The sequence below is a fragment of the Panthera pardus genome, unplaced genomic scaffold (assembly GCF_024362965.1).
Source record: "Panthera pardus isolate Hobbes unplaced genomic scaffold, ASM2436296v1 HiC_scaffold_13, whole genome shotgun sequence".
Lineage (NCBI taxonomy): Eukaryota > Metazoa > Chordata > Mammalia > Carnivora > Felidae > Panthera > Panthera pardus.
Genome location: NW_026526688.1, coordinates 105,146,620 through 105,172,980, shown reverse-complemented (window position 1 = coordinate 105,172,980; position 26,361 = coordinate 105,146,620). Strand labels below are relative to the sequence as shown.

General features: G+C 37.2%; 1 protein-coding gene, 2 long non-coding RNA genes and 1 other non-coding gene across 6 annotated transcripts in view; 2 read left to right on the top strand and 2 right to left on the bottom strand.

Moving 5' to 3' along the window:
- The window catches only part of LOC109248620 (uncharacterized), a 249,515-nt gene that overhangs the window by 83,724 nt on the left and 139,430 nt on the right, over positions 1 to 26,361 (bottom strand). The window lies entirely within an intron of this gene.
- On the top strand, positions 17,717 to 21,897 carry LOC109248613 (uncharacterized). Its single transcript, XR_002072146.2, has 3 exons — positions 17,717 to 18,110; positions 18,360 to 18,404; positions 18,609 to 21,897. It is a non-coding gene; the product is annotated as an uncharacterized LOC109248613 (long non-coding RNA).
- Positions 18,161 to 18,291, top strand: LOC128776829 (small nucleolar RNA SNORA24). The gene has a single exon (XR_008421989.1). It is a non-coding gene; the product is annotated as a small nucleolar RNA SNORA24 (small nucleolar RNA).
- Positions 18,972 to 26,361, bottom strand: part of PRSS12 (serine protease 12) — a 75,782-nt gene continuing 68,392 nt past the window's right edge. For 2 of the 3 annotated variants that reach the window (XM_053901286.1, XM_019418386.2), the window contains 2 exons: positions 22,462 to 22,742; positions 18,972 to 21,159 (listed from right to left, as the gene is read on the bottom strand). In XM_053901286.1, the coding sequence (XP_053757261.1) occupies positions 20,852 to 21,159; positions 22,462 to 22,742 (589 nt within the window). In that variant the 3' untranslated portion in view covers positions 18,972 to 20,851. The remainder of the gene's footprint in view (positions 21,160 to 22,461; positions 22,743 to 26,361) is intronic. The other variant, XM_053901287.1, reaches the window with a different exon arrangement.

The following is a 26,361-nucleotide window of genomic DNA, read 5'->3' as shown; positions in this document are numbered from 1 at the left end:
TATCTTCAGTTCTATCCAAAACCTACCCTTTCTCGGCATCTCCACTGCTGCCACTCTGTTCTGCGATAACATCATCTTTACCTTGAATATCTTCCCTGCTTCCGTCCCTGTCCCCTATAATCTACTGTCACTAAACACCCAAAAGTAACCTTCTTACAAATTAAGTCAGAGCAATCTTCTACTAAAAATCTTGCAATATGGGGCACCTGGGTGGCTCAGTCGGTTGAGTATCCAACTTTGGCTCAGGACATGATCTCATGCTTCATGAGTTCAATTCCTGCATCAGGCTCTGTCATCAGCACAGAGCCTGCTTCAGATTCTCTGTCCCTCTCTCTCTGTGCTCCTCCCCCACTTGCACTCACTCTCTCACAAAAATAAACATTTTTTTAAGAAATCCTGTAATAGCCCACCTTTCCAGTCAGAGTACAAGTTACATAATCTGACATCCATTGCCTTTATGACCTTAGCTCTTCTTCTTCCCCCTCTCTCATTATGCAACAGTTGCACTGACTTCTTTGCTTACTATTTTAAAGCCTTTGTACTGACATGTCCCCAGATATCCACATAGCTAACTCCTGAAATTTATTTGTGTCATTGCTCATATGTCATCTTTTTAATAAGATGACAGCCTTACATGTAAAATTTTCATTCTTTTTCCTCCTTCCCTCTGCACTCCTGATTCCCATTATCCTAATTTTATTTTTTTACCATTATATTTATAATCTTATAACAATATAATTTACTGATTTTATTACATCTTCTAGTTCTACAGTACTCAAAGAAGTTTCTTTAAAATTTTTTTTTTTACATTTTATTTATTTTTGGGAGAGACAGAGCACAAGGGGGGGAGGGGTAGAGAGAGAGACAGACAGAATCTGAAGCAGGCTCCAGGCTCTGAGCTGTCAGCACAGAGCCCAACACGGGGCACAAACCCACAAACCATAAGATCATGACCTGAGCCAAAGTCAGACGCTTAATCGACTGAGCCACCCAGGCGCCCCTCAAATAAATTTCTTGAAGGCAGTTGTATTTGTTTTCTTATATCAATGTACCCCCACAATTATGTGTCTAGTCTCTGACACACAATAGGTGTTCAATAAATACTTTGTTGAATGAATTAATTTAGCAATAAAAACTGGGAAAGGAAAAAAGACAAAGGGTAATAATTTAAAATTGCATACTTTCTTACATTTAAGTGTTAGAAAAAAATACAAATCAATAAATTTGATTAAGATATTTCCCTAATCATGCAAAATTTTACAATTCTAGGACTTTCTTCAAAATGACAATAAACTAATTTAGACTTTAAATAATAATGAATTCCTAATAAAGAATTAAAATTAGCAAAATAATGTTTAAACACACACCAAAAAACCCCTAACCTTTTTATTTTATTTTAGAGAGAAAGAAAGAGAAAAAACATGCATGTGAGCTCCGAAGAGGCAGAGAGAGAGATGGAGAGAGAGAATCTCCAGCAGGCTCCATGCTCAGCATGGACTCCAACATGGGGCTCGATCCCATGACCCTGGGATCATGACCTGAGCCAAAATCAATAGTTGGTCGCTTAACCGACTAGGCCACCCAGGCACCCCACCCCTAACCTTTAAATGGTGCTATTTGCCAGATTATTCCTATAAATTTTCTAATAACAATACTAAAAAGGGAAGTACTTTTATAGATGTACTTTTTCTTCCTTTTATAGATGGCTTCCTTTTATAGATGAAGAAACAGGATGGAAAGGTAGATAACTTTCCTAGGGTCACACAGGAAGCAAACTTAAAGATTTGAGCCCAGATTTATATTTATCTTATACCCGGTATCATTCTTCTTCCTTTATAACACAACACTAATTAAGAATGTGGACTCTGAGGGGCGCCTGGGTGGCTCAGTCGATTAAGCGTGGGCTCAGGTCATGATCACATGGTTCATGAATTTGAGCCCCACATTGGGCTCTGTGCTGACAGCCCAGAGCCTGGAGCCTTCTTTGGATTCTTTGTCTCCCTCTCTGTCTGCCCCTCCCCTGCTCGTACTCTGTCTCTCTCTCTCTCTCTCTCCAAAATAAATAAAATGTTAAAAAAAGAAAAAAGAAAAAAAGAATGTGGACTCTGAGCCAGTCACACTACACTCAATTATTATTTTAGCCATTCTGACAGATGTGAGGTGATATCATTGTGGCTTTAATTTGTATTTTTCTGATGATGAGTGATGTTGAGCACCTTTTCATGTGTCTATCGGCCATCTGTAGGACTTCTTGGACAAATGTCTATTCATGTCCTCTGCCCATTTTTAATGAGATTATTTTTTGGTGTTGAGTTGTATAAGTTCCTGACCTATTTTGAATATTTACTCCTTATTGGATATATCTTTTGCAATTATCTTTTCCCATTCTGTAGGTTGCTTTTTGTTTTGTTGATGGTTTCCTTCACTGTGCAAAAGCTTTTATTTTTGTGTAGTCCCAATAGTTTAATTTTGCTTTTGTTTCCCTTGTCTGAGGAGACATATCTAGAAAAGTATTTCTATGGTCAATGCCAAAGAAATTACTATTGTCTATGTTTTCTTCTAGGCGTTTTATGGTTTCAAGTCTCACATTTAGGTCTCTTACCCATTTTTTAGTTTATTTTTGTGGATGGTGTAAGAAAGTGGTCTAGTTTCATTCTTTTGCATGTAGCTGTTCAGTTTTCCCAATACCGTTTATTGAAAAGACTGCCTTTTTCCTGTTGCATTTTCTTGCCTTTGTCATAGATTAATTGGCCCATAAAAGCATAGGTTTATTTCTGGACTCTTTATTCTGTTCCATTGATCTAGGTGTCTATTTTTTTTTTTTAATATTTATTTATTTATTTATTTATTTATTTATTTATTTATTTATTGCCATACCATACTGTTTTGGTTACCACAGCTTTGTAGTATAGGTTGAAATCTGGGATTTTGATACCTTCAATTTTGTTCCTCTTTTTTGACAGTGCTTTGGCTATTTTAGGTCTTGTGTGGTTCCATACAAATTTTAGGATTATTTGTTCTAGTTCTTGGGAAAATGCTGTGGTATTTTGATAGGGGTTGCATTAAATCTGTAGATTGCTTTGGGTTGAAAGCACATTTTAATAATATAGTTTCTCCCATTCCACAAGCATAGAATATCTTTTTATTTTAATTTGTTTGTGTCATCTTCAATTTCTTGTATTATGTTTCAGAGTTTTAGGATTTTATTTTTAAAAAGCAATGTTAAAATTTTTTCTAGATTCAGCCCAAACTGAAATTTTTCCAATATAATCCTATCTCATGAAGAATATAAACTTCTAATACTAAGATTATAAAGATAATGGAGATCCATTCCAATTATAAATATTTACCTATAAAGATCATTTTCAAACTTTGTCATAAAATTTTCTCTGTGAAATGATTTCCATTATAAAATTTAAAATATATCCCCGCATAAGAAAAAAAATAACACTCAATTTAAAATATTTGGCAAAGACAGAGGTAAGATGTGCCCAGGGCCAAAAACCACTTGTTATTTTTGCTTAAATATACTAACTTACAATTCATTTTTCCTTTTGAACGTTGTGTATAATTTCCCAGAATTTCTTTTCACTTTTATCATGCCAACTTCCTCATTCAACAAACATTTATTGAGCATGAACCATGAACCAAGTACTGCCGTAGGTAAGATGAATATGATTATATCCTTGTCCTCTAGTAGATTGGGCAAAAATATTTTATTCAACAAAATCATTGTCTACTTTGATACACTTCAGATTAAAACATGTATCAACTTAAATACTTTAGACAATAGGAAATGAATTAAATCTTCACTTGATTGATCCAATATTTTTAAAAACTTATACATCAAGTTCAAATATTAAAAAAGCTCTGTGGTTTTCAATCATATTCTTAGAATCTGCATCTGGGGGAAAGCTGTTCCTTTCTAGTAGAAACTAAGGTTTATTTCTGGAGTCCAGAGGGTAGCTTGGTAGACTCATTATTATGATGACATTTTCATGTTATTATCTACACATTCATTTATATATTCATGCACAATAATACATGAATGTGTTTAAGTTAAAACCTTATAGGGTTTAAACAGACCTAAATAATAGGGTTATAGAGCCACCTAGTGGCACCTTATAAAAATTGGTTGCTTATAATTTTCACTCCATTAGGTTTAAGGAACATAACCTTATTTAGTGAACATAAGCTTATTTATTTATCTTTTCACTAATACAGACATTTATAATTATTATGGATGATGGATCAAAAAAATGGGGGTCTGAATACTATAGCAAATGTTTGATGTCATGAAACATGTATAAAGTGTATTATAGGAGAATATAAAGAAAAATAGGATTTTAGCAAGTAATTATTAAATTTTCAAATTGCTGGGGTGCCTGGGTGGCTCAGTCAGTTAAGCACCAGACTCTTGATTTCAGCTCAGGTCATGATCTCATGGTCATGGCTCATGGTCATCGAGCCCTGTGTTGGGCTCCACACTGAGTGTGGAACCTGCTTGGGATTCTCTCTCTCCCTCTTTGCCCCTTACTCCTCCCCGCCCCCCGTCTCAAAATAAATTTTAAAATGTCAAATTTCTGTATGTGTAGTATAAAAGAATTATATATTTTACAAATATAGTTTATAAATACTCTATAACAGTAATAAGACCTTCCATTTTAATGCACTATATTGCTGTATTAAGTATTATATAATCATCTTTTGCACAAAGGCATGAAAGCCCTCCAAAAAAAGCCTCATTAATAAACAGATTAAACCAAAGATCAAGGATCACAAGCCATCCGAGAATGGAAGAAAGAAAAAGTAGAGCTTTTGAGATGTTAAATATTTAATGAAGTATGAGTGCAACATCTCACTGACGTGCATTTCTACAACCAAGTCAAGCAATCACTCTTGAAGTGATGAAAGCCAGTTTAAGATCACAGAACAACTGGGCAACTCCAATATTTGTCATGCTAAACAATAAAGGGCTCAGTATGTTGCTTGCTAAACTTCCCCAAAAATTTATACATTATAGATGTTTCATGGAGTCATTACTCTAGTACCCAAGTTCCAAAATTACTTTGACCCACTATCTGCTCAAAATTCATTAATCCTACTCATATTTTCAGTGTCCCTCACTATTCTAATGTGTTATCATCCCTCCTTAACTAGTTTAAATTCCATGGCAAATCAATACAACGACTCCCTGCATACATTCCCTTTCCCACCACTCACTTTGTTTACTTTCCTGGCAAAGTCAGTTAGTTCCAGTTCTTTGTCAGCTTTACACCTATACCTATGTAGCTGAGCTTGGTGTGGAGAAAATACACAATCATGCTGATATTTTAATTTAAGTGAACTTAAATTAATTATAAGAACCTTAGTGGGTCCCTATATGTCCCAGGAATCCTACTACATTTCCTAGTCTATTCACATTGTCACCTAACTATATTCTCCTCTCTCCTAAAATATACAACACTCCCTCCCCCATCTTCTCAGTTGATGAGTTTGCTATTACTGTGGGGAGAAAAGAGAAGAAATTAATAAAAAAGAATATTCAAAAGTTCACAACACATCACTCACCTACTAGCATCTATATCCATACACTTCTGTTTCCATAGATTACCATCTTAGGCTCACTCATACTTTGTGCACAAGATACCACAAGCAATTACACAAGAAATTCGTCAAATCTCTCTTGCGTCATCAATTTTCCATTTCTACTGAATCTTTCCCCATTAGAATATAAACATGCTTTATACTCTCCCATGCTTAAAAAATAATCCATTTTTTTTTCCATTTTTAAAAAATTCAAGTATAATTAACATACAATGTTATATTAGTTTCAGGTGTAAAATATAATGATTAAACAATTCTACACATTTCTCAGTGCTTATCAAGATAAGTGTACACTTATCCCCTTTATTTATTTCACCCACCCAACCCCAACCTCCCCTCTGGCAAACACCAGTTTGCTCTCCGTATTTGAGTCTGTTTTACTGTTTGTCTCTTTTTTGTTTGTTTGCTTATTTTCTTAAATTCAGCATATGAGTAAAATCATATGGTATTTGACTTACTTCACTTAGCATTACACACTCCAGATCCATCCATATTGTCGAAAATGGCAAGGTTTCATTCTTCTTTATGACTGGGTAATACTCCATTATATGTATGTATATATGTACATATGTATGCATGTATATGTGTGTGTATGTGTATATATATACACGTATCTATTGTAAATAATGCTGCAATAAATATAGGGGTGCATATTATCTCTTTGAATTAGTGTTTTTATTTTCTTTGAGTTAATGCCCAGTATTAGAATTACAGGATCATCTGGTAATTCTATGTTCAATTTTTTGAGGAACTTCCATACTGTTTTCTGCAGTGGCTGCACCAATTAGCCTTCCCACCAACAGTGCATGAGTGTTCCTTTTTCTCCACATCCTTGCCAACCCTTGTTATTTCCTGCATTTTTATTTTGGCCATTCTGACAGGTGTGTGGTGATATACCATTGTGGTTTTAATTTGCATTTCTCTGATGATGAGTGATGTTTAGCATCTTTTCATTACTGTTGGCCATCTGTAGGTCTTCTTTGGACAAATGTCTATTCATGTCTTCTGCCCATTTTTAATGAGATTATTTTTTGGTGTTGAGTTGTATAAGTTCCTGACATATTTTGGATATTAACCTCTTATCAGATATATCATTTTCAAAGATCCTTTCCTGTTCAGTATGTTGTCTTTTTGTTTTGTTGATAATTTCCTTCACTGTGTAGAAGGTTTTTATTTTGTTGTAGTCCCAACAGTTTAATTATGCTTTTATCTTGCCTGAGGAGACACATTTAGAAAAATGTTTCTATGGCCAGTATCAAAGAAATTACTGTCCGTGTTTTCTTCTAAGAGTTTTATGGTTTCAGGTCTCACATTTAGGTCTTTAATCCATTTAGAATTTATTTTTGTGTATAGTGTAAGAAAGTGGCCCAGTATTCCCAGCACTGTCTGTTGAAGAGAGTGTCTTTCTCCCATTGTATATCTTGCTTCCTTTGTCTAAGATTAATTGACCATATAAGTGTGGGATGATTTCTGGACTGTTTTTCTATTGATCTATGTGTCTATTTTAATGCCAGTACCATACTATTTTGATTACTATAGCTTTGTAGGACACCTTGAAATCTGGGATTGTGGTATCTCCTGAAGAAAAATAATCCACTCTTGGTCCCACATCCCTCTCCAGATACTGTCCCATTTTTCTTCTCCTTTCTAGCATAACTCCACAAATTTATGGTCTTCAATTCTCCCATTCTCTGTGAAGCTGTCCTCAACAAGGTCTCAAATGACCTCCATATTGCTATATCCAACTGTCATTTCTCAACTTCCATCTTACTTGTACCATGAACAACCTTTTATTTGAAAAACTTTCTTCTTGACATTCAGGATACCACTCTCCAATGGCTTTCCTCTGTTCCTCACTTCTCAGTCTCCTTTACTGGTTCCTGCTACGTTTCCTGGTAGATAGATGTTGAGAATGCACAAGAGCTCAGTCTTTGATCCCTTTTTCTATCTATCCTTTGTTCTTTGTTATTAGCATTCAATCTCGTGGCTTTAAGTGGCTTCCACACTTTGAGAGCTCCCAGACCAGATCTCTCCCCAGAACTCCATACTCATATATTTAACTCTCTACTCAAAAATTCTACTTAGATGTCTAAAACATATCTCAAACTTTACATGTACAAAACTGTGCTCCTAAGTACTCCTTCCCCAAAACCTACTCCTGCAGTCATCCCCATCACAAGAAATAATCAAAAACCCTTTGAGCTATTTTTTTTCATATTCTGTATCCATTTCTCTTACAACCTATATTCAATTATCAGATTCTGTCAGCTCTATCATAAAAATATATCCAGAATTTAATCACTTATTTCCTCTACTGGGATCCCTCTCTCTCATCACCATTCTCTCATCTGCATTATTACACTAGCCTAACTGGTTTCCCTGCTCAAACCCTATCCCCTGTATGTCTTCTCAATAGAGCTTTGAGAAAAAAAACGTATAAATCCTGTCAGATAATGTCACTCCTCTACTTAGTACTCTCCAACAGCTACCAAGTTCACTCAAAACAAACAAACAAAAAGACAAAAACTAAAAATCATTTAATGACTCATAAAGATCTAGAAATCCTATTGTCTCTTTAACTTTACTTGCTGCTTGCTTATCCCACCCCAAACTGGTCTCATTTTTGTTCCTTGAACATGCCATGTATATGAGTTATCAGTTGCTAAATAACAAACTATTCCTAAATGTACTGATTTAAAACAATATTGTCTGGTTTAGCTGGATTCTCTACTTCAGTGTCTCACAGACTACAATCAGCATCTAGGACTGTAGTCATCTTAAGGCTCAACTGGTTAAAGATCCACTTCCAATCTCACTTATGTGGTTGTTGACAGGATTCAGTTCCTCAGGGGCTATTGGTCTTATAGCCTCAGTTCCTTACTGGATGTTGGCCAGAGACCACTCTCTGTTCCTTGCCACATAGGCCTCTCCAATATACCAGCTTACTTCATCAGAGCAAGCAATCCAAAAAGACAAGAGAAGGAATGGGAGCAAGAAACAAGTCAGTCTTTTATAACCTAATCTCAGAAGTGACATATCACTTTGCCATGCAAAGGAAGGAAATTACATAAAGCAGAGAGTAACATGAGGTGGGGATCATTGGGAATCTTATAAAAGGCTGTCTACCACACCAGGTATGGTGCCACTTAGGGAGCATCTAATACTTAGAATATTCTTCTTCCAGATATTAGCATGTTTCATTCCCTCACCTTCAAGTCTTTGACCCAGTGTCACCTTCTCAAGGAGATCTACCCTGAACACTTTTTTTTTTTTAATTATTTCTATCCTCACTGCAAACATTTCTCATCCCCTTCATTTTTCTCCATAGCACTCATTGACTTTAAATTTTCATATAAGTTACTTATTGTGGTTCTATTTTGTCAACTTAGCTAAGCCAGTACTACATTTCCATTTCTTTTCCTGAAAAGTTCCAGGTTAGCATGGGCCACAGAGACATTTTGCATAGTAGATGGAGGTGAAACAGCCATCATATAATTTCACACTTGGAAGGTCAGTATAGGGCATAAGGCAATATTGCTAATTATGTAAGTTGTCACTTATCTGCTAGCTCATTTTGTAGGTTGGGGCAGAAGCCAGGTCAGTATCTTCTTTAACCCTTGCAGGATCCTCTATTTCAATGTCAGCAACTCAGGTCTGTAACAAAAGACCAACTCCTCCTGCAGATCAACTCCATCATCAAAGTTGAACCCTTGGAACCAGGGAGAAATCAATGCAGATTCCACTCCATTCTCATGGATTTCAGTTCATTCTTGCAGTTGCCAGTTTACCTTGCTTCCTCCACTTGACAGCTGTGATTTACCTTACACTCGATATATAAATATCTATATCCTAGTAGTTCTGCTCCTCTGATAGAACTCTAATACTCTTATTTACATGTCTTGTACCACAAAAATATAAACTCCATGCATAAGAAATTTTGTCTGTTTTGTTTACTGCTCTTGCCCCAGCACTAAGAACAGGGCCCAGTGTATAGTAGAAAACCATATAGCAGGCACATTAAATATTTATTGATGAACAATTTTTAAAAACAAAGGCAATAAAGGGAAGAGACCAATATTCACTAATATTTTGGATAAAGATTCATGTAAAAAATAATTAAGAACTGAGATGTATCTTAATGGATGGGTAGAAAAAATGGGAAATATAGTCTATGCTATGAAATAGAATGAATGAAACTAGGAATGAGCATGGTAAGTGTACCATACATTGCAATATGTCCAGAGATTAGAAACTTGACCTGATGATAATCAGTGGAGAAGCCATTACAGTTTCTGTAGCAAGTGACAAACAAGGAGAAAATAGTATTTCAGGAAATTTAATATTTCAAAAATATCCTGTTGAGTGGAAATGGGAAATTAGAAAAGTAGGGAGCCAATTCAGACATGTTGTCCTAGATTAGTAGTATGACAATATAGAAAAGGAAAGGAAAAGTTGATCTAAAAATAATTGTCAAAAAGGTTATAACACGGCAACTGCAGAAATCACTAATGCTGTTTACTGATATTTCTGATTCTTATCCTTAGAAGCACATAGTAGGGTTCCATATCCCCACCCTTTTGAAGTTTGGTATAGCCATGCAACTTGCTTTTGTCCATGGGATATGAAGCGATGTGAGGACTGTCACTTCAGAATGGAAGCCTTTAAAAGCAAGTATGTGATTCTCTACCTTCTCATCTCCCTTCCTGTTGCCTAGAAACATCACAAATGGTGAAGGCCTCATTAGTCTAAGTCACTAAAATGGAAAAGAATATGACAAGAAACAAACACTTGTTGTTTTAAGCAACAAAGATTTTGGACTGTTTGTAACACCAACACAACCTCACCCATTCTTACTGAGGCAGCTTGAACTTGAGTCAACAAATTTTTATATTCCCTCAAGAGATAGAGTTTAATTTCTCTCCCTTTTTGTGTGAGCTGGAATTAATAACTTGCTTCTAACAAGTGATAGCGAGTAACTTCTCAGACTAGGTCATAACATCATTGGTACTTCCTCTCCTGATCACTTACTTTGGGAGAAGCCAGCCGCCATCTCATGAGGACACTCCAGCAGCCCAGTGGAGATCCACATGCTGGGGAATTGAGGCCTCCTACCAACAATTAGCCTTAACTTGCTAAGCTTGTAACTGAGCAACCCTGGAAGAGGATCCTGCAGTCTCAGTCTATATCCTGATTACAACCTCATGAGTGAGATACACTGAGACAGTTAGGCTGTACTTGGACTCCTGATTCACAGAAATTATGTGAGATAATAAATGCTTATTGTTTTAATCCACTATGCTTAGGCTAATTTGAAACATAACAATAGATAAAAAGTACATTGACTAATACAGAAATACACTAAAAACTGAAAATGGAGGATAGGGAGAAATCAAAGCTGACTCCTAGGCTTTGAGCTTTGAATAGTCTGGAAAAAGTGTGACATCATTGATTGTAAGTTATTCAATTCCATTGGAGTTTTGAGGCAAGGGTCACATATACTCAATAAACATTGGACAGAGTCTTGTAAATGTTTAACAACTGAGCAAAGTGTTCAGAACCAAAAAGAATATTCCAGCAGAGATAAGGGAGAACTCTCATCTGCTCTCTTCCAGACACTATAGTTGTATTATAATTTTCTTACCAGCACTATCACGCTGCTAGTACATACCAACTGCAAGTTTAGGTACCCTAAGTATCTTAAAATGTAAATAAGCCCACAGGCCATTTCCTGATATTTTCTCCCACTTATTTCAACATTCATGAGAGCTGTGCTGTTGTGTTAATTTTGCTTCTCTGATGATCACTGTAGTTTCTACATTAAAACCACAAAAGGAAAAAGGAAATAGAGTAGGGAGAAGTAGCATAGTTGAAGAATGAATATCCTATAATGAACTGTTCCAGTTAGTATATCAAATGCAGAATTAAGTATTGTCCAGCCATCATTTTATCAGTTCTAACAACTTCACTTTGCATTCTACCTTTAAAATCCTTAAACCAACCTTTATTTACAATAAAATTTTAATTCTATCTATTACCACATAACCTCTACCTAGTATTCTAAGTCTCAAAGATTTGGCTTGAACAGCCGCTAAATTCATTAGGTTTGATCTCAAATTCCCACAAATTTAGAAATATCGCCATCTCAGCCACAAATTTCACACTAAGAGTATACAGAAACCATCACTAAAGCACAACTTGTCTTAAAACAAAAATAATAGACTATAAACTTATAACTGCTTTTTTATTAAGCTTTATTTTAAAATAGTTTTAGGTTTACAGAAAAGTTGAAAAAATAGTACAGGGAGTTCCCACATATCCCCCATCCAATTTCTCCGATTGATGTTAACAATCTTACAATACCATATACATCTGTCACAACTAAGAAACCAACATTGGCACATTACTATTAACTAAATTTCACACTTTATTCAGATTTCACTAGTTTGACATTAATGTCCTTCTTCTGCTTGAGGTTCCCAGACAGGGTATCACATTTAGTCATCATGTATCATCTCCTCTGGTGTGACAGTTTCACAGACTTTTCTTGTTTTTCAAGATCATGACAATATTAAATACTGATATATAATTTGTAGATTGTCCATCAACTTGATTTTGTCTGATATTTTTTCTCATGGTTTGACTAGGGTTAGGGCTTTGGAGAAGAATAACACAAAGGAGGTGAAATGTTTTCATTACATCTTATCAAGGTACACATTATCAATATGACTTCTTGCTCACGTTACTATTGATCACTTCGTCCAGGCAGTGTTTGCTATATTTCTCCACTGTACAGTTATACTTTCCCCTTCTTTCCTTACCCACCCTTTGAAAGCAAGTCACTAAGTACAGCCAATACTCATCTTGGTGTTGGGGGAGAGTGGGGGGATAAAACTCTACCTCCTGGAGAAAAATCACTTTTTAAGATAAATGCAAAACTTTCTCAACTCCTATAAAATATATATTAACTGCCTCAAAGCATTCAATAATCCAACTGAGTGTTTCTTTAATATGAGTCACTCTGATAGACACTTCAAATGAGAGGTGACGCAGTCCCTTCACAAGAAGTTTATAATATAATAAAGATACCACATGAAAAATCCAAGTACTATAGTATGTCAAAAAGGGAAATCAAATTCAGTTAGAGTAATGAAAAATTTCACATAACAAGTGATGTTCAAGCAAAGCATTCAAAGCTGAGTAGTATTCTGACACATGAAGATTTATGCAAATTCAACATTCATTTATGATTACAAACTGAACAAAGTGGGAAGTAGGTATAGAAGGAACATACTTCAACATAGTAAAGGTCATACATGACAGGCCCACAGCTAATATCATATTCAATGGTAAAAAGGTAAAAGCTCTTCCTCTAAGATCAGGAACAAGAAAGGATGCTCTTACCACGTTTATTCAACACAGTACTGGAAGTGTTAGCCAAAGCAATTAGGTAACAAAAAGAAATAAAAGGCATCCAAACTGTAAAGGAAAAAGTAAAACTGTCACTATTTGCATATGACACGATATTACATATAGAAAACCAAGTGACTCCACCAAAAACTGTTAGAATGAATGAATTTCAGTAAAGTAGCAGGATACAAAACCACTATATGAACTCTAATGCACTTCTATTCATTAATAATGAACTATCAGAAAGAAATCAAGAAAACAATTCCATTTACAATTGGAATAAAAAAATACTTAGAAACAAATTTTAATGAGGAAGGTGAAAAACTTGTATACTGAAAACTATAAAACAATGATGAAAGAAATTGAAGATTAATATTTTTCCATTATATAAATAGTGGACAAATATTCTGTGCTCATCACCTGGAAGAATATTGCTTAAATGTCCATACTATGCAAAGCAATCTACAGATTCAAAACAACCCCTGTCAAATTCCAATGGCATTTTTCACAGAAATAAAGCAAACAATACTAAAATTTGTACGAAACGACAAAAGACCCCAAACAGCCAAAGCAATCTTGAGACAGAAGAATGTAGGGGCACCAAGGTGGCTCAGTCACTTAAGTGTCCAACTCAGGTCATTATCTCAGTTTGTGGATCAGGCTCTGGGCTGACAGTGAGGAGCCTGCTTAGGATTCTCTCTCTCTCTCTCTCTCTCTCTCTCCCTCTCCCCCTGCCCCTCCCATACTCACTCTCAAAATAAATAAATAAACTTTAAAAAAAAGAGAGAGAAAGAAAAACAAAGCTGGAGCTATCGTGCTTCCTGGTTGATAACTAACTATATTATGAAGCGATAGTAATTATGTTTTTAGAGTTTATTTGAGAGAGACAGAAAGAGAGATAGCAAGCTAGGGAAGGGCAGAGAGAGACAGAAAGAGAATCCCAAGCCCCAACGTGGGGCTCAATCTCATGAACTTGAGATCATGACTTGAGCTGAAATCAAAAATCGGATGCAGGGGCGCCTGGGTGGCTCGGTCGGTTAAGCGTCCGACTTTGGCTCAGGTCGTGATCTCGCCGTCCGTGAGTTCGAGCCCCGCGTTGGGCTCTGTGCCGACAGCTCAGAGCCTGGAGCCTGTTTCAGATTCTGTGTCTCCCTCTCTCTCTGCCCCTCCCCTGTTCATGCTCTGTCTCTCTCTGTCTCAAAAATAATAAATAAACGTTAAAAAAAATTGAAAAAAAAATCGGATGCCTAACCGACTGAGCCACCCAGGTGCCCCACAAAGTTATGATATTGTATGATACTTAAAACAGTTTGATACTGGCATAAAAACAGACACATTGATCAATGGTACAGAATAGGGAGCCCAGAAATAAACCCATGCATATATGGTCAATTAATTTACAACAAAGGAGCCAAGAATATACAATGGGGAGAGGACAGACTCTTCAAGAAATGGTGCTGGGAAAATTGGACAGCCACATGCAAAAGAATGACACTGGACTACTATCTTACACCATATACAAAAAATGAACTCAAACTACATCAAACTAAAAAGCTTCTTCACAGCAAAGGAAATTTTCAACAAAATGAAAGTCAAACTACTCAACAGGAGAAAAATATTTGTAAACCATGTTCTAATAATGGGTCAATATCCAAAATACATAAAGAACTCATACAACTCAACAGCAAAACACTAAACAACCCAATTTAAAAAATGGGCAGAGTATGTGAATAGACATTTTTCCAATGAAGACATCTAGATGGCCAACAGACACATGAAAAGATACTCAACATCACTAATCATCAGAGAAATGCTAATCAAAATCGCAATGAGATATCATCTCATGCCAGTCAGAATGTCTAGTATCAAATAAATAAGAAATAACAAGTGTTGGCAAGGATGTGGAGAAAAGAAAACCCTTGTGCACTGTTAATGAGAATGTAAATTGGTCTATCCGCTGTAGAAAACAGTATGGAGGTTGGTCAAAAAACTAAAAATTGAATTACCATATGATCTGGCAGTTCTACTTCTGGGTATTTATCTGAAGAAAACAAAAACACTAATTCAAAAAGATGTAAGTACCCCCATGTTCATTATAGCATTATTTTCAGCCAAGATATGGAAACAACTTAAGTATTCATCAATGAATGAATGGATAAAGATGTCGATGTACATACACAATGGAATACTACTCATCCATGAAAACAAATGACATCTTGCCATTTGCGACATAATGGATGGACCCTGAAGACATTACGTTAAGTGAAATGAGTCAGAAAAAGACAAATACTATATGATCTCACTTATATATGGAATATAAAAACAAAAACAAAAAACACCAAGTTAATTGATACAGAAAACAGATTGGTGCTTGCCAGAGGCAGTGGGTTGAAGGGGTAGCTAAAATGGGGCAAAAGACACAAAATACTAGTTATAAAATAAATAAGTCAAGAGAATGTAATGTACAGCATGGTGAGTACAGTCAATAATACTTTTACATATTTTAAAGTTGCTACATATTTTTTTCTTTTAATATTTTGAAGTAATCTCTATACCAACATGGGGCTTGAACTTAAAACCCTGAGATCAAGAGTCCCACATTTCACCAAATGAGCCAGCCAGGCTCCCCTAAGACAGTAAATCTTAAAAATCTGCAGCACAAGAAAAAACTTAATTCACTATGTATGGGGGATAGGGGTTAATTAGACTTAATGTGGTGATCATTTAGCAACATACACAAATATCCAATCATTATGTTGTATACCTGAAGCTAATGTTAATTATACCTCAATTTTAAAGAAAGGAAGAAAAAGATGGGAAATAGATGGGAAAAAATTTAAGATGGAGAAAAGAACCTAAAATATGGGAGCAGAGACTCTTCACTCTGTCTCAGGTGTTTCTACACCTTAGCCCAATGGAAATATATATTTAAAAATCTTCAGTGTGTCTTTATAACTTACCATAAATGGATGGTCATATGGGCTGGATTGTGTCACCCAAAATTCATATGTCGAAATCCTAACAGCCAATATCTCAGAATATTACAGGATTTGGAGATAGGATCTTTAAAGTGACAAGTAAGGTTAAATTCGGTCATTAGCACAGGCCCTAATCCAGTATGACTGGTGTCCTTTTCAAAGAGATTGGGATACAGACAGGTACAGAGGTTAAAGGATGTGAAGTTACTGGGAAAGGAGGGCCATCTACAGGCCACAGAAGGTCTAAAAACAAACCGGTGAGTGCCCTGATCTCAGAGTTTGTCTCCAGAATTGTGAGAAAATAAATTTCTGTTGCTTAAACCACCCAATCGGTGGCATTTTCTTAGGACAGCATTTGCAAAGTAACACAGATGGCTACAGGTTCTAAATGAAATCTAATTTAGCAAAACTCTCCACTGTGACTTGGTATTTAAGCCTTGTTACAGAATAGTACTTTTCGTTCATTAGTGAGATGGAGTAAAGTAAAATGAAGTGAAAAAAATGTAGGGTGAAAGGTGAGCCTCAGAAACTTTAGTTCTAATTAAAATTCATTTCCTATAAATTGGTCACTCCAACCCTAATCATAATAGCAATGTTTGCTCTTACTCATTAAACTATTTCTCCCAGAATAGTATGTAAGGATTTCATGAAGCTTCTGTAGATCCCTACTGTGGCACTTTATTCCCCAACTTAGTCTGGGGAATACATTTTGATACCGTTTTTCCTGGCAGCAATTGCCACAACATACCTTCCCAATGGTCCACTACTAAGTAAAACCTCCCTTTTGTTTCATATCAGAGGGGAAACAGAAAATAAATTTAATGGCATTTAATAAGCACTTGACTAGAACTAAATGTATTCCTAAATATTTTTAATTCCACTTTACAAGGGTTAGTTCTATTATTTCTATAATTGCACCCTCAACAAAAGGTACAGCAGGGAGGTAAGAGGCAGACATCTGCTTTTAAGAGTCAACGAAATCCAGCTGCGGCCAAACACGTACAGCAAACTGTGGGTGAGTCTGCAATACGGGAAATGTTCAGACACACTCGTTAAGTGGGTCTCCCATACTCTTCCGGCTAACGTCCTTTACTTTTTTTAGTCTTGTTAGTCTTTTGGCTAGGTTTTCAGTAATGAGTGTAAATACTCTTAAGAGATTTAACAACCCCCCCCCGCGGCCCCGACCCCGCCAAAAAAAACCCCAAAACAAAATTAAAAAACCGCAAATCACTGACAACTACGCTTGAGGAACAGCAACTCCAGCGGAAAACGTAAGTCCCAGATCATTAATGGACCAAAAAAATCAGTTAGTTCCATGTATATTTACCTAAAGGTTTAAAAGCAGAGGACTATATAACCTGGCGTTTCGGTAACAATGGCAACTTCTAAGTAACTGTCCTTTATGGAAACGGGAAACAAAAACTTTTCACCTCCCGGGTCAGGAAGACAAACCCAGCGTCAGGATTTCCTCATCTCGCGACAACTTTCTGACTCTCCCTGTAGGCGCGTGCGTCAGAATCGAGGGCCCGGGGAGCCGCCCAGCCCAGAGGGTGGAGCAAACCGTGTAAGGAGGGAGGGGCCATCAGGAAGGGGTGGAACGGAGGAGGGGCTGGAAAGGGCAGAGCGGAGGGAAAACTCGTGTGGGCCCCGCCCCTCGCGGCACTTCCCCGGAATAGCGTCAGCCGCTCTATAAGAAAGCGTGCGCTGAAGTGCTCGGCCTTTTACATCCGGGAAGCGCCGGGCTTAGGTTACGAGGTTGAGGTACGTTGTATTTTGTGCACTAAGGTGATAATTGAGGCAGAAGTTTTTGGCCTAGTTAAGATGCAGGAGGTTCAGGGATCTTGTAGTGGCCGGTCTACGACAGCTTTGGAAACCTCTAGGTTCGAAAACCTGAGGTATTCTTTTGATCACGCGGCGGCCACGTGCCACCCTGGCGCTGAGTCAAAAGTCGAGCGCGCACGGGTCACGGACCCTCCGATAAAGGATCGGTGCACCTGATGACCGGCAAAGGTCGCGAATTCCGCTGTCGGTGTCAAGTGGCCATCTTGAAGCTACTCCGCCACTGTTAAATAAATAGTAACACCGAATCCTGATACCCGCCACATTTAGATCCAGAAAGTGAGTAATCTCTGTAGTTGTGCTTGCTTGGGAGTTCTGGGATTGTGAATCTCCATGTATCTTTGGGACCTGTCAGCTGTGGCAGTCTCCCTTCCTAGCCATGGAAGAGCATATTCTTGTTTATTGGCAAAGCTGTCACCATTTAATTGGTATCAGATTCTGACTTGCACAAGTAACATTAATCACTTGAAAACCTGAAGGGTGCCGGGTTATTAGGCACATATCTAACTATTGCTTAAATGTTTTTAGGAAGCTGAACTAATCGTTCCAATGGATGACAGGAAACATGACAAGGTATGTTCCTTTTTATTCATATTTCGTCGTTAATCCGGAATCCTTAGTGCTAAGTAATGGGAAGGCCAGAATTGGCCCAATTTGCTGCTACTTTGTAATTTGAAAGAGTAAATAGCCAACTAAGTAGAAAGTAACTGAAGTTGCTAAGATTTCAGCACTGTGACTTAGGACACAGTTTACAAAACTGGTTTTCTTCTCTTGCAGATAATCAAGAAATTCAAAATGTATGGGTGAAGTCCTGTTTATTTAGAATCTTGTGGTGCACTGCCAAACGTGATTTTTTTTAATCGCAACATGTTGCATATTGAGTGGTGAATAATCTGTAAGCTATCAAGTTGGTGGTCTCCGTATAGGCCAGAATATTACTTTGGCGTAAGTATGACATTTAGTAGAGGATAAGTGAGTGCTTGCTTGCTATAATTAAATAAAATGCTTGATTTCATCTGGAAAAAGTCGTGTTCTAAGTCACTACAGTATTTGGGTGGGAACTACACGTGAAGCCACCTTACCCCTAAGGGACAACAGTCATTTTTATACCGTACAAAAGATTAAGGCTACTAAACAAGGTGAGCAGCTAAGCACTTTATTCACACAGATGTGCACTGAACACTTGTGTCTTTTAAAGGTCACACTTAACATTTAACAAGAAAAAAAAATTAGCTATTATCAAGGCATATTTTATGAGCCAAGTAGTTTCCCGATCCAGTCTATTAAAATTTCAGTATAAATGTTGCTTGCATCAGCACTATACTTTAGTTATAAAGGTGGCCTGTGCGAAGTTTCTGTAAAGATAAATTTTCTCTCCTGTATTGCACGTTTTCTCAGCCCTTGTGCAAGTGTGCACTGTCTGTACCACTATCATCACTAGTTGTAAATGCTTGAAAAGTTCTGCCTTTATCAAAACCTTGAGCTTTTACAAAAGGTTTAACATTATTCTGCCTGACATAGCATTGCAGTTCTGCAAAATCGTAAACTATAAAGCACCTTTACGTTAGCACCAGTTTTTTACAAAGCTGAGGATTTACAAAAAGGATACAAGTAGATGCAGTAGGGAAAGGGGTGAAGTCCCCTCCATGTTAATACAGCCATTGAAAAGGATTACTTAACATGATCTAATCCTAAAGTTCACACTGATTTTTTTCACCTGTTTTTATGCATCTATTTCTTGGATGGATCTACAAAAACTTTAAAACACTGAAGGGCCCTTGATATTAGCAATCATTGTGATTAATTAAGTAGCCTGAGAGGCAAGCCTTTTTTGTTTGGCCTAAGATTTTGCATTGCTAATCAAGAATGTCCTGAAAGGGTGCATAGTAAAGCACCCTTAATTGTCCCTTAATTGTGTTGAGAAATAGTCAGAGGGAAAACTTGCCTTTACTCAGCAGTGGAGGCTGAAAATGACCTGGTCAGCACTGGGGCTCCTGAAGTTTGGATCCTACTGTCTCACCTTGGCCTCTGGGCCTGTTTGAAAGCTAGGGTTACTATAAAACATTACCAGCCTTTTAAAAACAGTCATTGAAGGCCATAGCCACTTACAGCAGTCCCTAGCATATAGCTGGTGCGTTAATTAAAGCGGTTGAAACAGTTAAATTATTTTAGAGCTTTTTCTCACTAAGCAGAGAAAGCATTTTTAACAGTATTTTTATTAGCTGGGACTATCAGGATAGTGGAAGTCTACAGATTTTAGTCATTACAAGAAAGTTGCAATAGATGGCAGTCTTAAATCATGGTCCAGCAAACCACATGATGCCAAGGAAAAATTTTATCAAGTTGTTAAATTTGAAGTAGCTGAAAGTAATTGCTAGAGGATGTTAACAAATAAGGTGGATAAATTAGGTTGTACATCCAACAACTTGAAGGCATTCATCAGGAATTCTTCCACATTTTTCTGGGTAGTAGAATGTGTTGCCATAATGCATAGTACAAAGGCTTCATTCAGGAATGTATGATCACTGATCCTAGTCTAGGTTTATAATGGAATTCCTTCACTTTTTTGGCCCTTGATTTCCTCAGTTGTTAAAGGCTACAGAGATTCAATGTGTGAAGATGTCTTAGCCTTTTGAAGAAAATCTGAGCTTAATTAAACAATGCCACTCCTTGACTCTAGTATAAACAGTATTGATTGAGTTATAAGCTCTAAATCCAAATGAATGTAAAAACAGCCTTACTGCACTATTGATACACAGTAATCTCTGGAGAATGCTAATAAAGACTCCAGAGTAGTTTTTGGGTGGGCCACAATGCTAGTTAAGGGTAATTAGTACTACACTGAGGTATCTAACAGAATATTCACATCACAAATTCTCAAGCAGCAATGGTGCACATGATTTAATCACAACACAAAAGAAGGAACATGGCTCTCATCTCCGTTGGCTGGCATCTCTGGCTGAGTGCTAATGTGGATGTTGAACATTTTCCAGTATTTTCTCTTGAAGCTTCCATGTGAATTACAATTTGGTGACACTTTTTATCCAAGGTACAAAGGCTGAGACTTTGGTATAGACACCAGGTGAATCCTTGACTCCACAGCCATACCCCCAGGAGGTCACCCCGTACACGACCCAACTCTCTCCTGACCGAACACACATGAGTGGTCCTCCGCTGTCTCCCTGGCAGCTGTCAACACGTTTGTGTTCATGTAGATTTCCAGCGCAAAGCATCCTTCCTGTAAACCGACCCTTGTAACGTTCTTCACAAAACCTCTTGGGAAGTAAGGGGATGGCTGCTTGTTGTAGAGTTCTTGAATAGGCTCGTCCTAGTCAGACCAAATAATCTGAGTTAGATGCCAGCCAAAGATCTTACACAAAAGCACTACATTTAACAGTCCAATGAACATTTAATTGAAAATAAAACCCTATTGTGGCATAGTGTAGTTTGAGTGAGTGGTAACTATAAATGGTATAGAAGGACCTGAGTGGCAAGAACTCCAAATATGGCATCTGATAAAAGATTGAGAAGCTAAACATTCCTGTATACTAACCATTTGATGTTGGTGTACTCCCTGGCAAGACATTAACTGTTCAGTGGCTAGTATGTATAATTGATGATGTCCTCTACAATAGTCCTTTCTTGGATCTAAATTCCACCTTTTTTTCTTGCATCCTATTTACTCAATTGAAATAATTCGTAATAGAACATTCTGTAAAACTGACATTGTCATTTCTGTTAACTTGTATCTAAAGGTGAATGAACCTTCCCTCCTGCAGTAATTGAGAATGGACACACTTAACTATTCTCAGACACTTGATTTGCCTCATGGTTCCACATAGTGTACGGAAAAGGCATTTACTCTGATCTGATTTTACAGTTTCATTCAGCAAATGTTTTCTTTGTGGTTTATCTAAGGAGTGGTCAGGATGTGCTTCTTCAGTATTCTATATCTGCAACAGCTATTCTACCTTTTTTCAGCTATGAAATAATACAAATATAAAGCCCAGATTTAATGCAGTGTGTGATGAACACAAATACTCTGTAAATAAAACACTGAAATTATCACCTGTAGACATACTTACTTGATGCTCTTTTCAAGAGTATAATTAGCAGTATTGATCATATTTAGTGGAGAGGGGTCAACCTGTCCTTTCTCCTTATTTAGTAGCCATTTGGGAATCAAGTACCCAATCCAGGTGAGCCCCACATCTGTTGTTTCAAGGACCATTCTGAACAAGCACTAGCTGATACACACTGATAAAATTCTATAGCAAAATGATACGGGAAGTTGTCATTCAGCCGGCCAGGCCCAAGTGTTGAAGTAGGATCTTAAAATCATTTATTTCTTCTGTCTCCTTACTAGTGTGGGCAACTCAAAGTAAGGAAGGTTTCTCTACCAGCCCTTAAGGTGATTGAGTTCTGTCAATTTGTACTAAACTGAATGATAACCAATAGTACCCTTGGGATACAAATCCAAATTGCATGCATGCATCACAGGCTTGGCAGAATTTCCAAACTACTAAGCCTGAACCCATTTAAGATTTTACTACCCATTGTACACCCAAAAGTACTGATAATCCCAGACACAAGAAAGGTGCCCAGATGTCATTTGTATTATCTACATTACCCGTGTCTCCCCATCCTGTTATGTAACAATTGGAGGCGGTTTTCTGTGGCCTCTCTCTCCGGAGTGGCAAACAGGCCGGCAAAACATGGCTGCTAAATCTGACACACTGCTCTTCTGGTCCTTCTAATCTAACCAGGGCGATGTCGTAGTCGCTGCTGTCAGGTCGATACTCCCGATGAATCACAATCTGCTGAACTCCAATTTCTTCTTCAAACTCTTCTGGCACCAGAGTATGATAATCCCCAACCCGAACAGCATAGCTCCTTGTACTGTTACCGTACCTGGGAGGCAGAGAGCTAGTAAGAGGCTAGAGATTGTTAAACTGTCAGCAAGGAAGGTTAACATACCATAGGCCTTTCCTCCTATTCCTTATCCCTTTCTGTAAGTTTACTTTTTGCATTTCTCTGATCCCAGTGCTCTCAGTCCTGTACTCCAAACCCACTTCGTTCATATCACTGTTTAATCCAGGTTCCTGGCCTGGTTTTCTGAGAAGGAGCAAATATGCAGCATGAGTGGAAAATAACAGCTAACCATTAACCTGTTATCTCCCTACCATGAAAAAGGATCAAAACAGGAACAGATAGAATAGGGCAAAATTACTGTCTTGTTATTTGCTGTCTTCATTTTTCTATCATTTCCATGATAGTAGCTCATCACAAAGCTCTCTGAGGGCAGAAACCATGGCTGGTCTTTGTATCCGTCAAAGCACTTAACACATACCTACTTTACTCCCCTTTCCTGTAAACAATGCAAACCAAAACTGTATTTTCAGGGCAACATACATTTATTATATTCTCACATCTCTTAAATCCTTCTCCAGATGTCACCTCACTGAGATGACTGCAGCCCACCTTTTGCCCTCCTATACCCCAGCACTCCCAATATCCTTAATCACTTTTTTAACACCACTTTCTAACAGATTAATTTATTATGTCTCTTGTCCCCTGTCTCCCCTGCTTAAACAAGAAGTAACTAAGGACACAGGGATCCTTATGTTCACTGATGACTCTAAAACACCTATAATAGTGATGCCCATTAGGTGAGAATGCAGCATATGTCTTTTAGTGAATGAATGGATGGATATTTTTAATGTGTATGTCTTTTTTCCTTAAAGTATTCAGTTAAAGTAGAAATATTTACTAGATTGATAGTTCTCAGCCTGTTTTTTCAACCAACATACCCTGATTCTGGTGCATCCCCCTAAAGCAGAGTTTCTCAACCTTAGCACTGTTTTCACATTTGGAACCAGAGCAATCTTTGTTGTGAGAGGCTGTTATGTGCATTGTAGGATGTTTAGAAGCATCCCTGGCCTCTCTTCACAAGGTAGTGAAGGTATACACACATCCAGACACATAAACACACACCCCAGTTGTGACAACCAAAAATGTCTCCAGACATCTCCATATGTCCCCTATGGTGCAAATTAGCCACAGTTGAGAACTACAGACACAATATATGATCCAACCCACTTCCAGGTTACTCTTTCTCACTTAAGATTATATAGCACCTTGCTCACTTACCCCCACCAGTACTTAAAACATCTTAAAGGCTTAACTTTCAATACCATGTCCATTTACTTCCTTAACTTCATCACTTGCATTGAGCCTATTCTCCATCTCAGCCACCTGCTCCCGTCATGAGACTTACACCTTGTATTCACCAAATACTACACATTTCTGAAGTCTTGATTTAAAGCATCTCCTACTTTCTACCTCCTATCCTTACAGTTTTATAGCTCTACCATTCTTCAACCCCATTACGCTTCAATCCTTTGACCCCACTAGTTTTTTCATTTCAATCTCACTTTGCTATGACTTCCCTTCTTACCAGGCTTGGATTCCACAATCACTCCTTTGCAAAAACTCAGTCCCTCATTCCTTTTATCTGCCAAACTCTAGCTATGGTTTCATCAACTTAGCACCTAGTTTGTGCTAGCGTCTGACTGTTGAGATAGAAATACGTACATTTTACAGCTCTCACCTTAATTTTCTTTTTATGAAAACTTGAAAGTCTTACACTAGATATGAGACCTGTACTTGAATGTGAATTTACAGAAGTCTGTATTGAAAACTTGAGTTTTCTAATGACTGCCTATTTAAATACAGCCTTCCATTTCCTCCTGTAAAATTACTGGAAGTTCTAAGTTGTTCAAACACTCTAACACCCCTAAGTGGGGCTTGCAATATATAGAGTAAGTTTCTTAACTATGTCAGCTCAAAAAACTGAACAGTGCTACAAAGATGATTTAGCTTATACATCCACCTATTCTTGATCTATAATACTAATAATTCCCTGTGCTTCCTTGATTCCCCTTTTCCAACCATAAGTCATCACAGACCTCTTAAATTCAGAAAGCTTCTTATATATTGTTCCCAGAGAAGATCCTCTTGTGGGTTCTACTTCAAAATTTAAGTAAAGTTTGGGATTATTTCACATCTTAAAACAGTGAAAAGTAATAGTCATGGAGAAAGATCAGATTTACTTCTCACTCCCACTTTCTGGGTACTGATACTATATTATAAAAATTCAGTTTGTCTAGGGGCCCCTGGGTGGCTCAGTTGGTTAAGCACCCAACTTCAGCTCAGGTCATGATCTCCTGGTTTGTGAGTTCAAGCCCCACATTGGGCTTGCTGCTATCAGTGCAGAGGCTGCTTCAGATCCTCTGTCCCCCCTCTTTCCATCCCTCCCCCACTCACGCACTTGCTCTCTCTCAAAAATAAACTTTTTTTTAAATTCACTATGACTAATTAATGTATTCAGGTTTTAAAGTAAAACCTCAAGTGATTTAACGCCTTTCTAAAAAGAATAATTGTGAATGCATCCTTGAAAGTGGTGCTGAAATGTTTCCATATTATCTTTAGAATGGAATTGAAGAAATTCTCTTGAGCTTCATTGTCCAGTGCAGTAGCCAGTAGCCCAATGTGGCTACTGGAGTACTTGAAATGTGGTTGGTCTGAAGTAAAATGTGCTAAAAGTATAAAATATGCACTGGATTTTGAATACTTGGTATGAAAAAGAATACTAAATATACTGTCTCTATAGATAATAAGCATTAAAGATCCCGATTTTATATTATATTTTGCAATGCTATTTTGGATATACCAAGTTAAATAAAATATTAAAATTAATTCCACCTGTTTGGATTTTTTTATCTTTTAATGTGGCTACTAGAAAAAGTCACATTTGTTGCTCACATTGTATTTCTGCTAGACAGTACTGGTCTAGAGAAATAGTTTGGCATAAACTAGGCATCCTATTTTATTATATCTCTTTAATACAGTCTCTCACATTGTTTATTACATTGTTTATAAATTTTAAGCTTGGATTATGAGACATTCCCTTCATACGTGAACTTTTTATATCCTTTCACATAATTACAGTACTGTTCAACCTGAAAAAAAAAAGTCACTACAATATTTTCCACTCTTTGAAAGAGCTGTGTCACTTCACTAAAATGATCCTTGTATCTAAACTAACTGTATAAATATATTCTACATTATCTGAAAATTGGGTCTTCAGCGAGTAAACAAAGAAACAACATTTCTACAACAAGGAAATTTCGTTTTAAAATACCCAAGTGTTAAAGTCTTGTGCAATCTTGCCTTTAATGTGCCCCTTCATTCCTGGACTACTGCAATAGTCTTGTCCAATGGCCTTGCTGCTTCAGGTTTTAACTTTTTCAGTCCCTCCTTCACACTGCAGCCAGAGTGAGGTTTCTATCTGACAATATAACTACTCTTCTATATACCCTTCAAGAGTTCTCCACTATCTACACAATAAAGTTCAAATTCCTTAAATGATATGCAAATTCATCCAAGAATGGCTCTTGCCTACCTGACCTCAGCCTGGTCTCCATGCCCCTGTCATTTTAGCTGCTTGAAGAGGTATCCCACACACCTG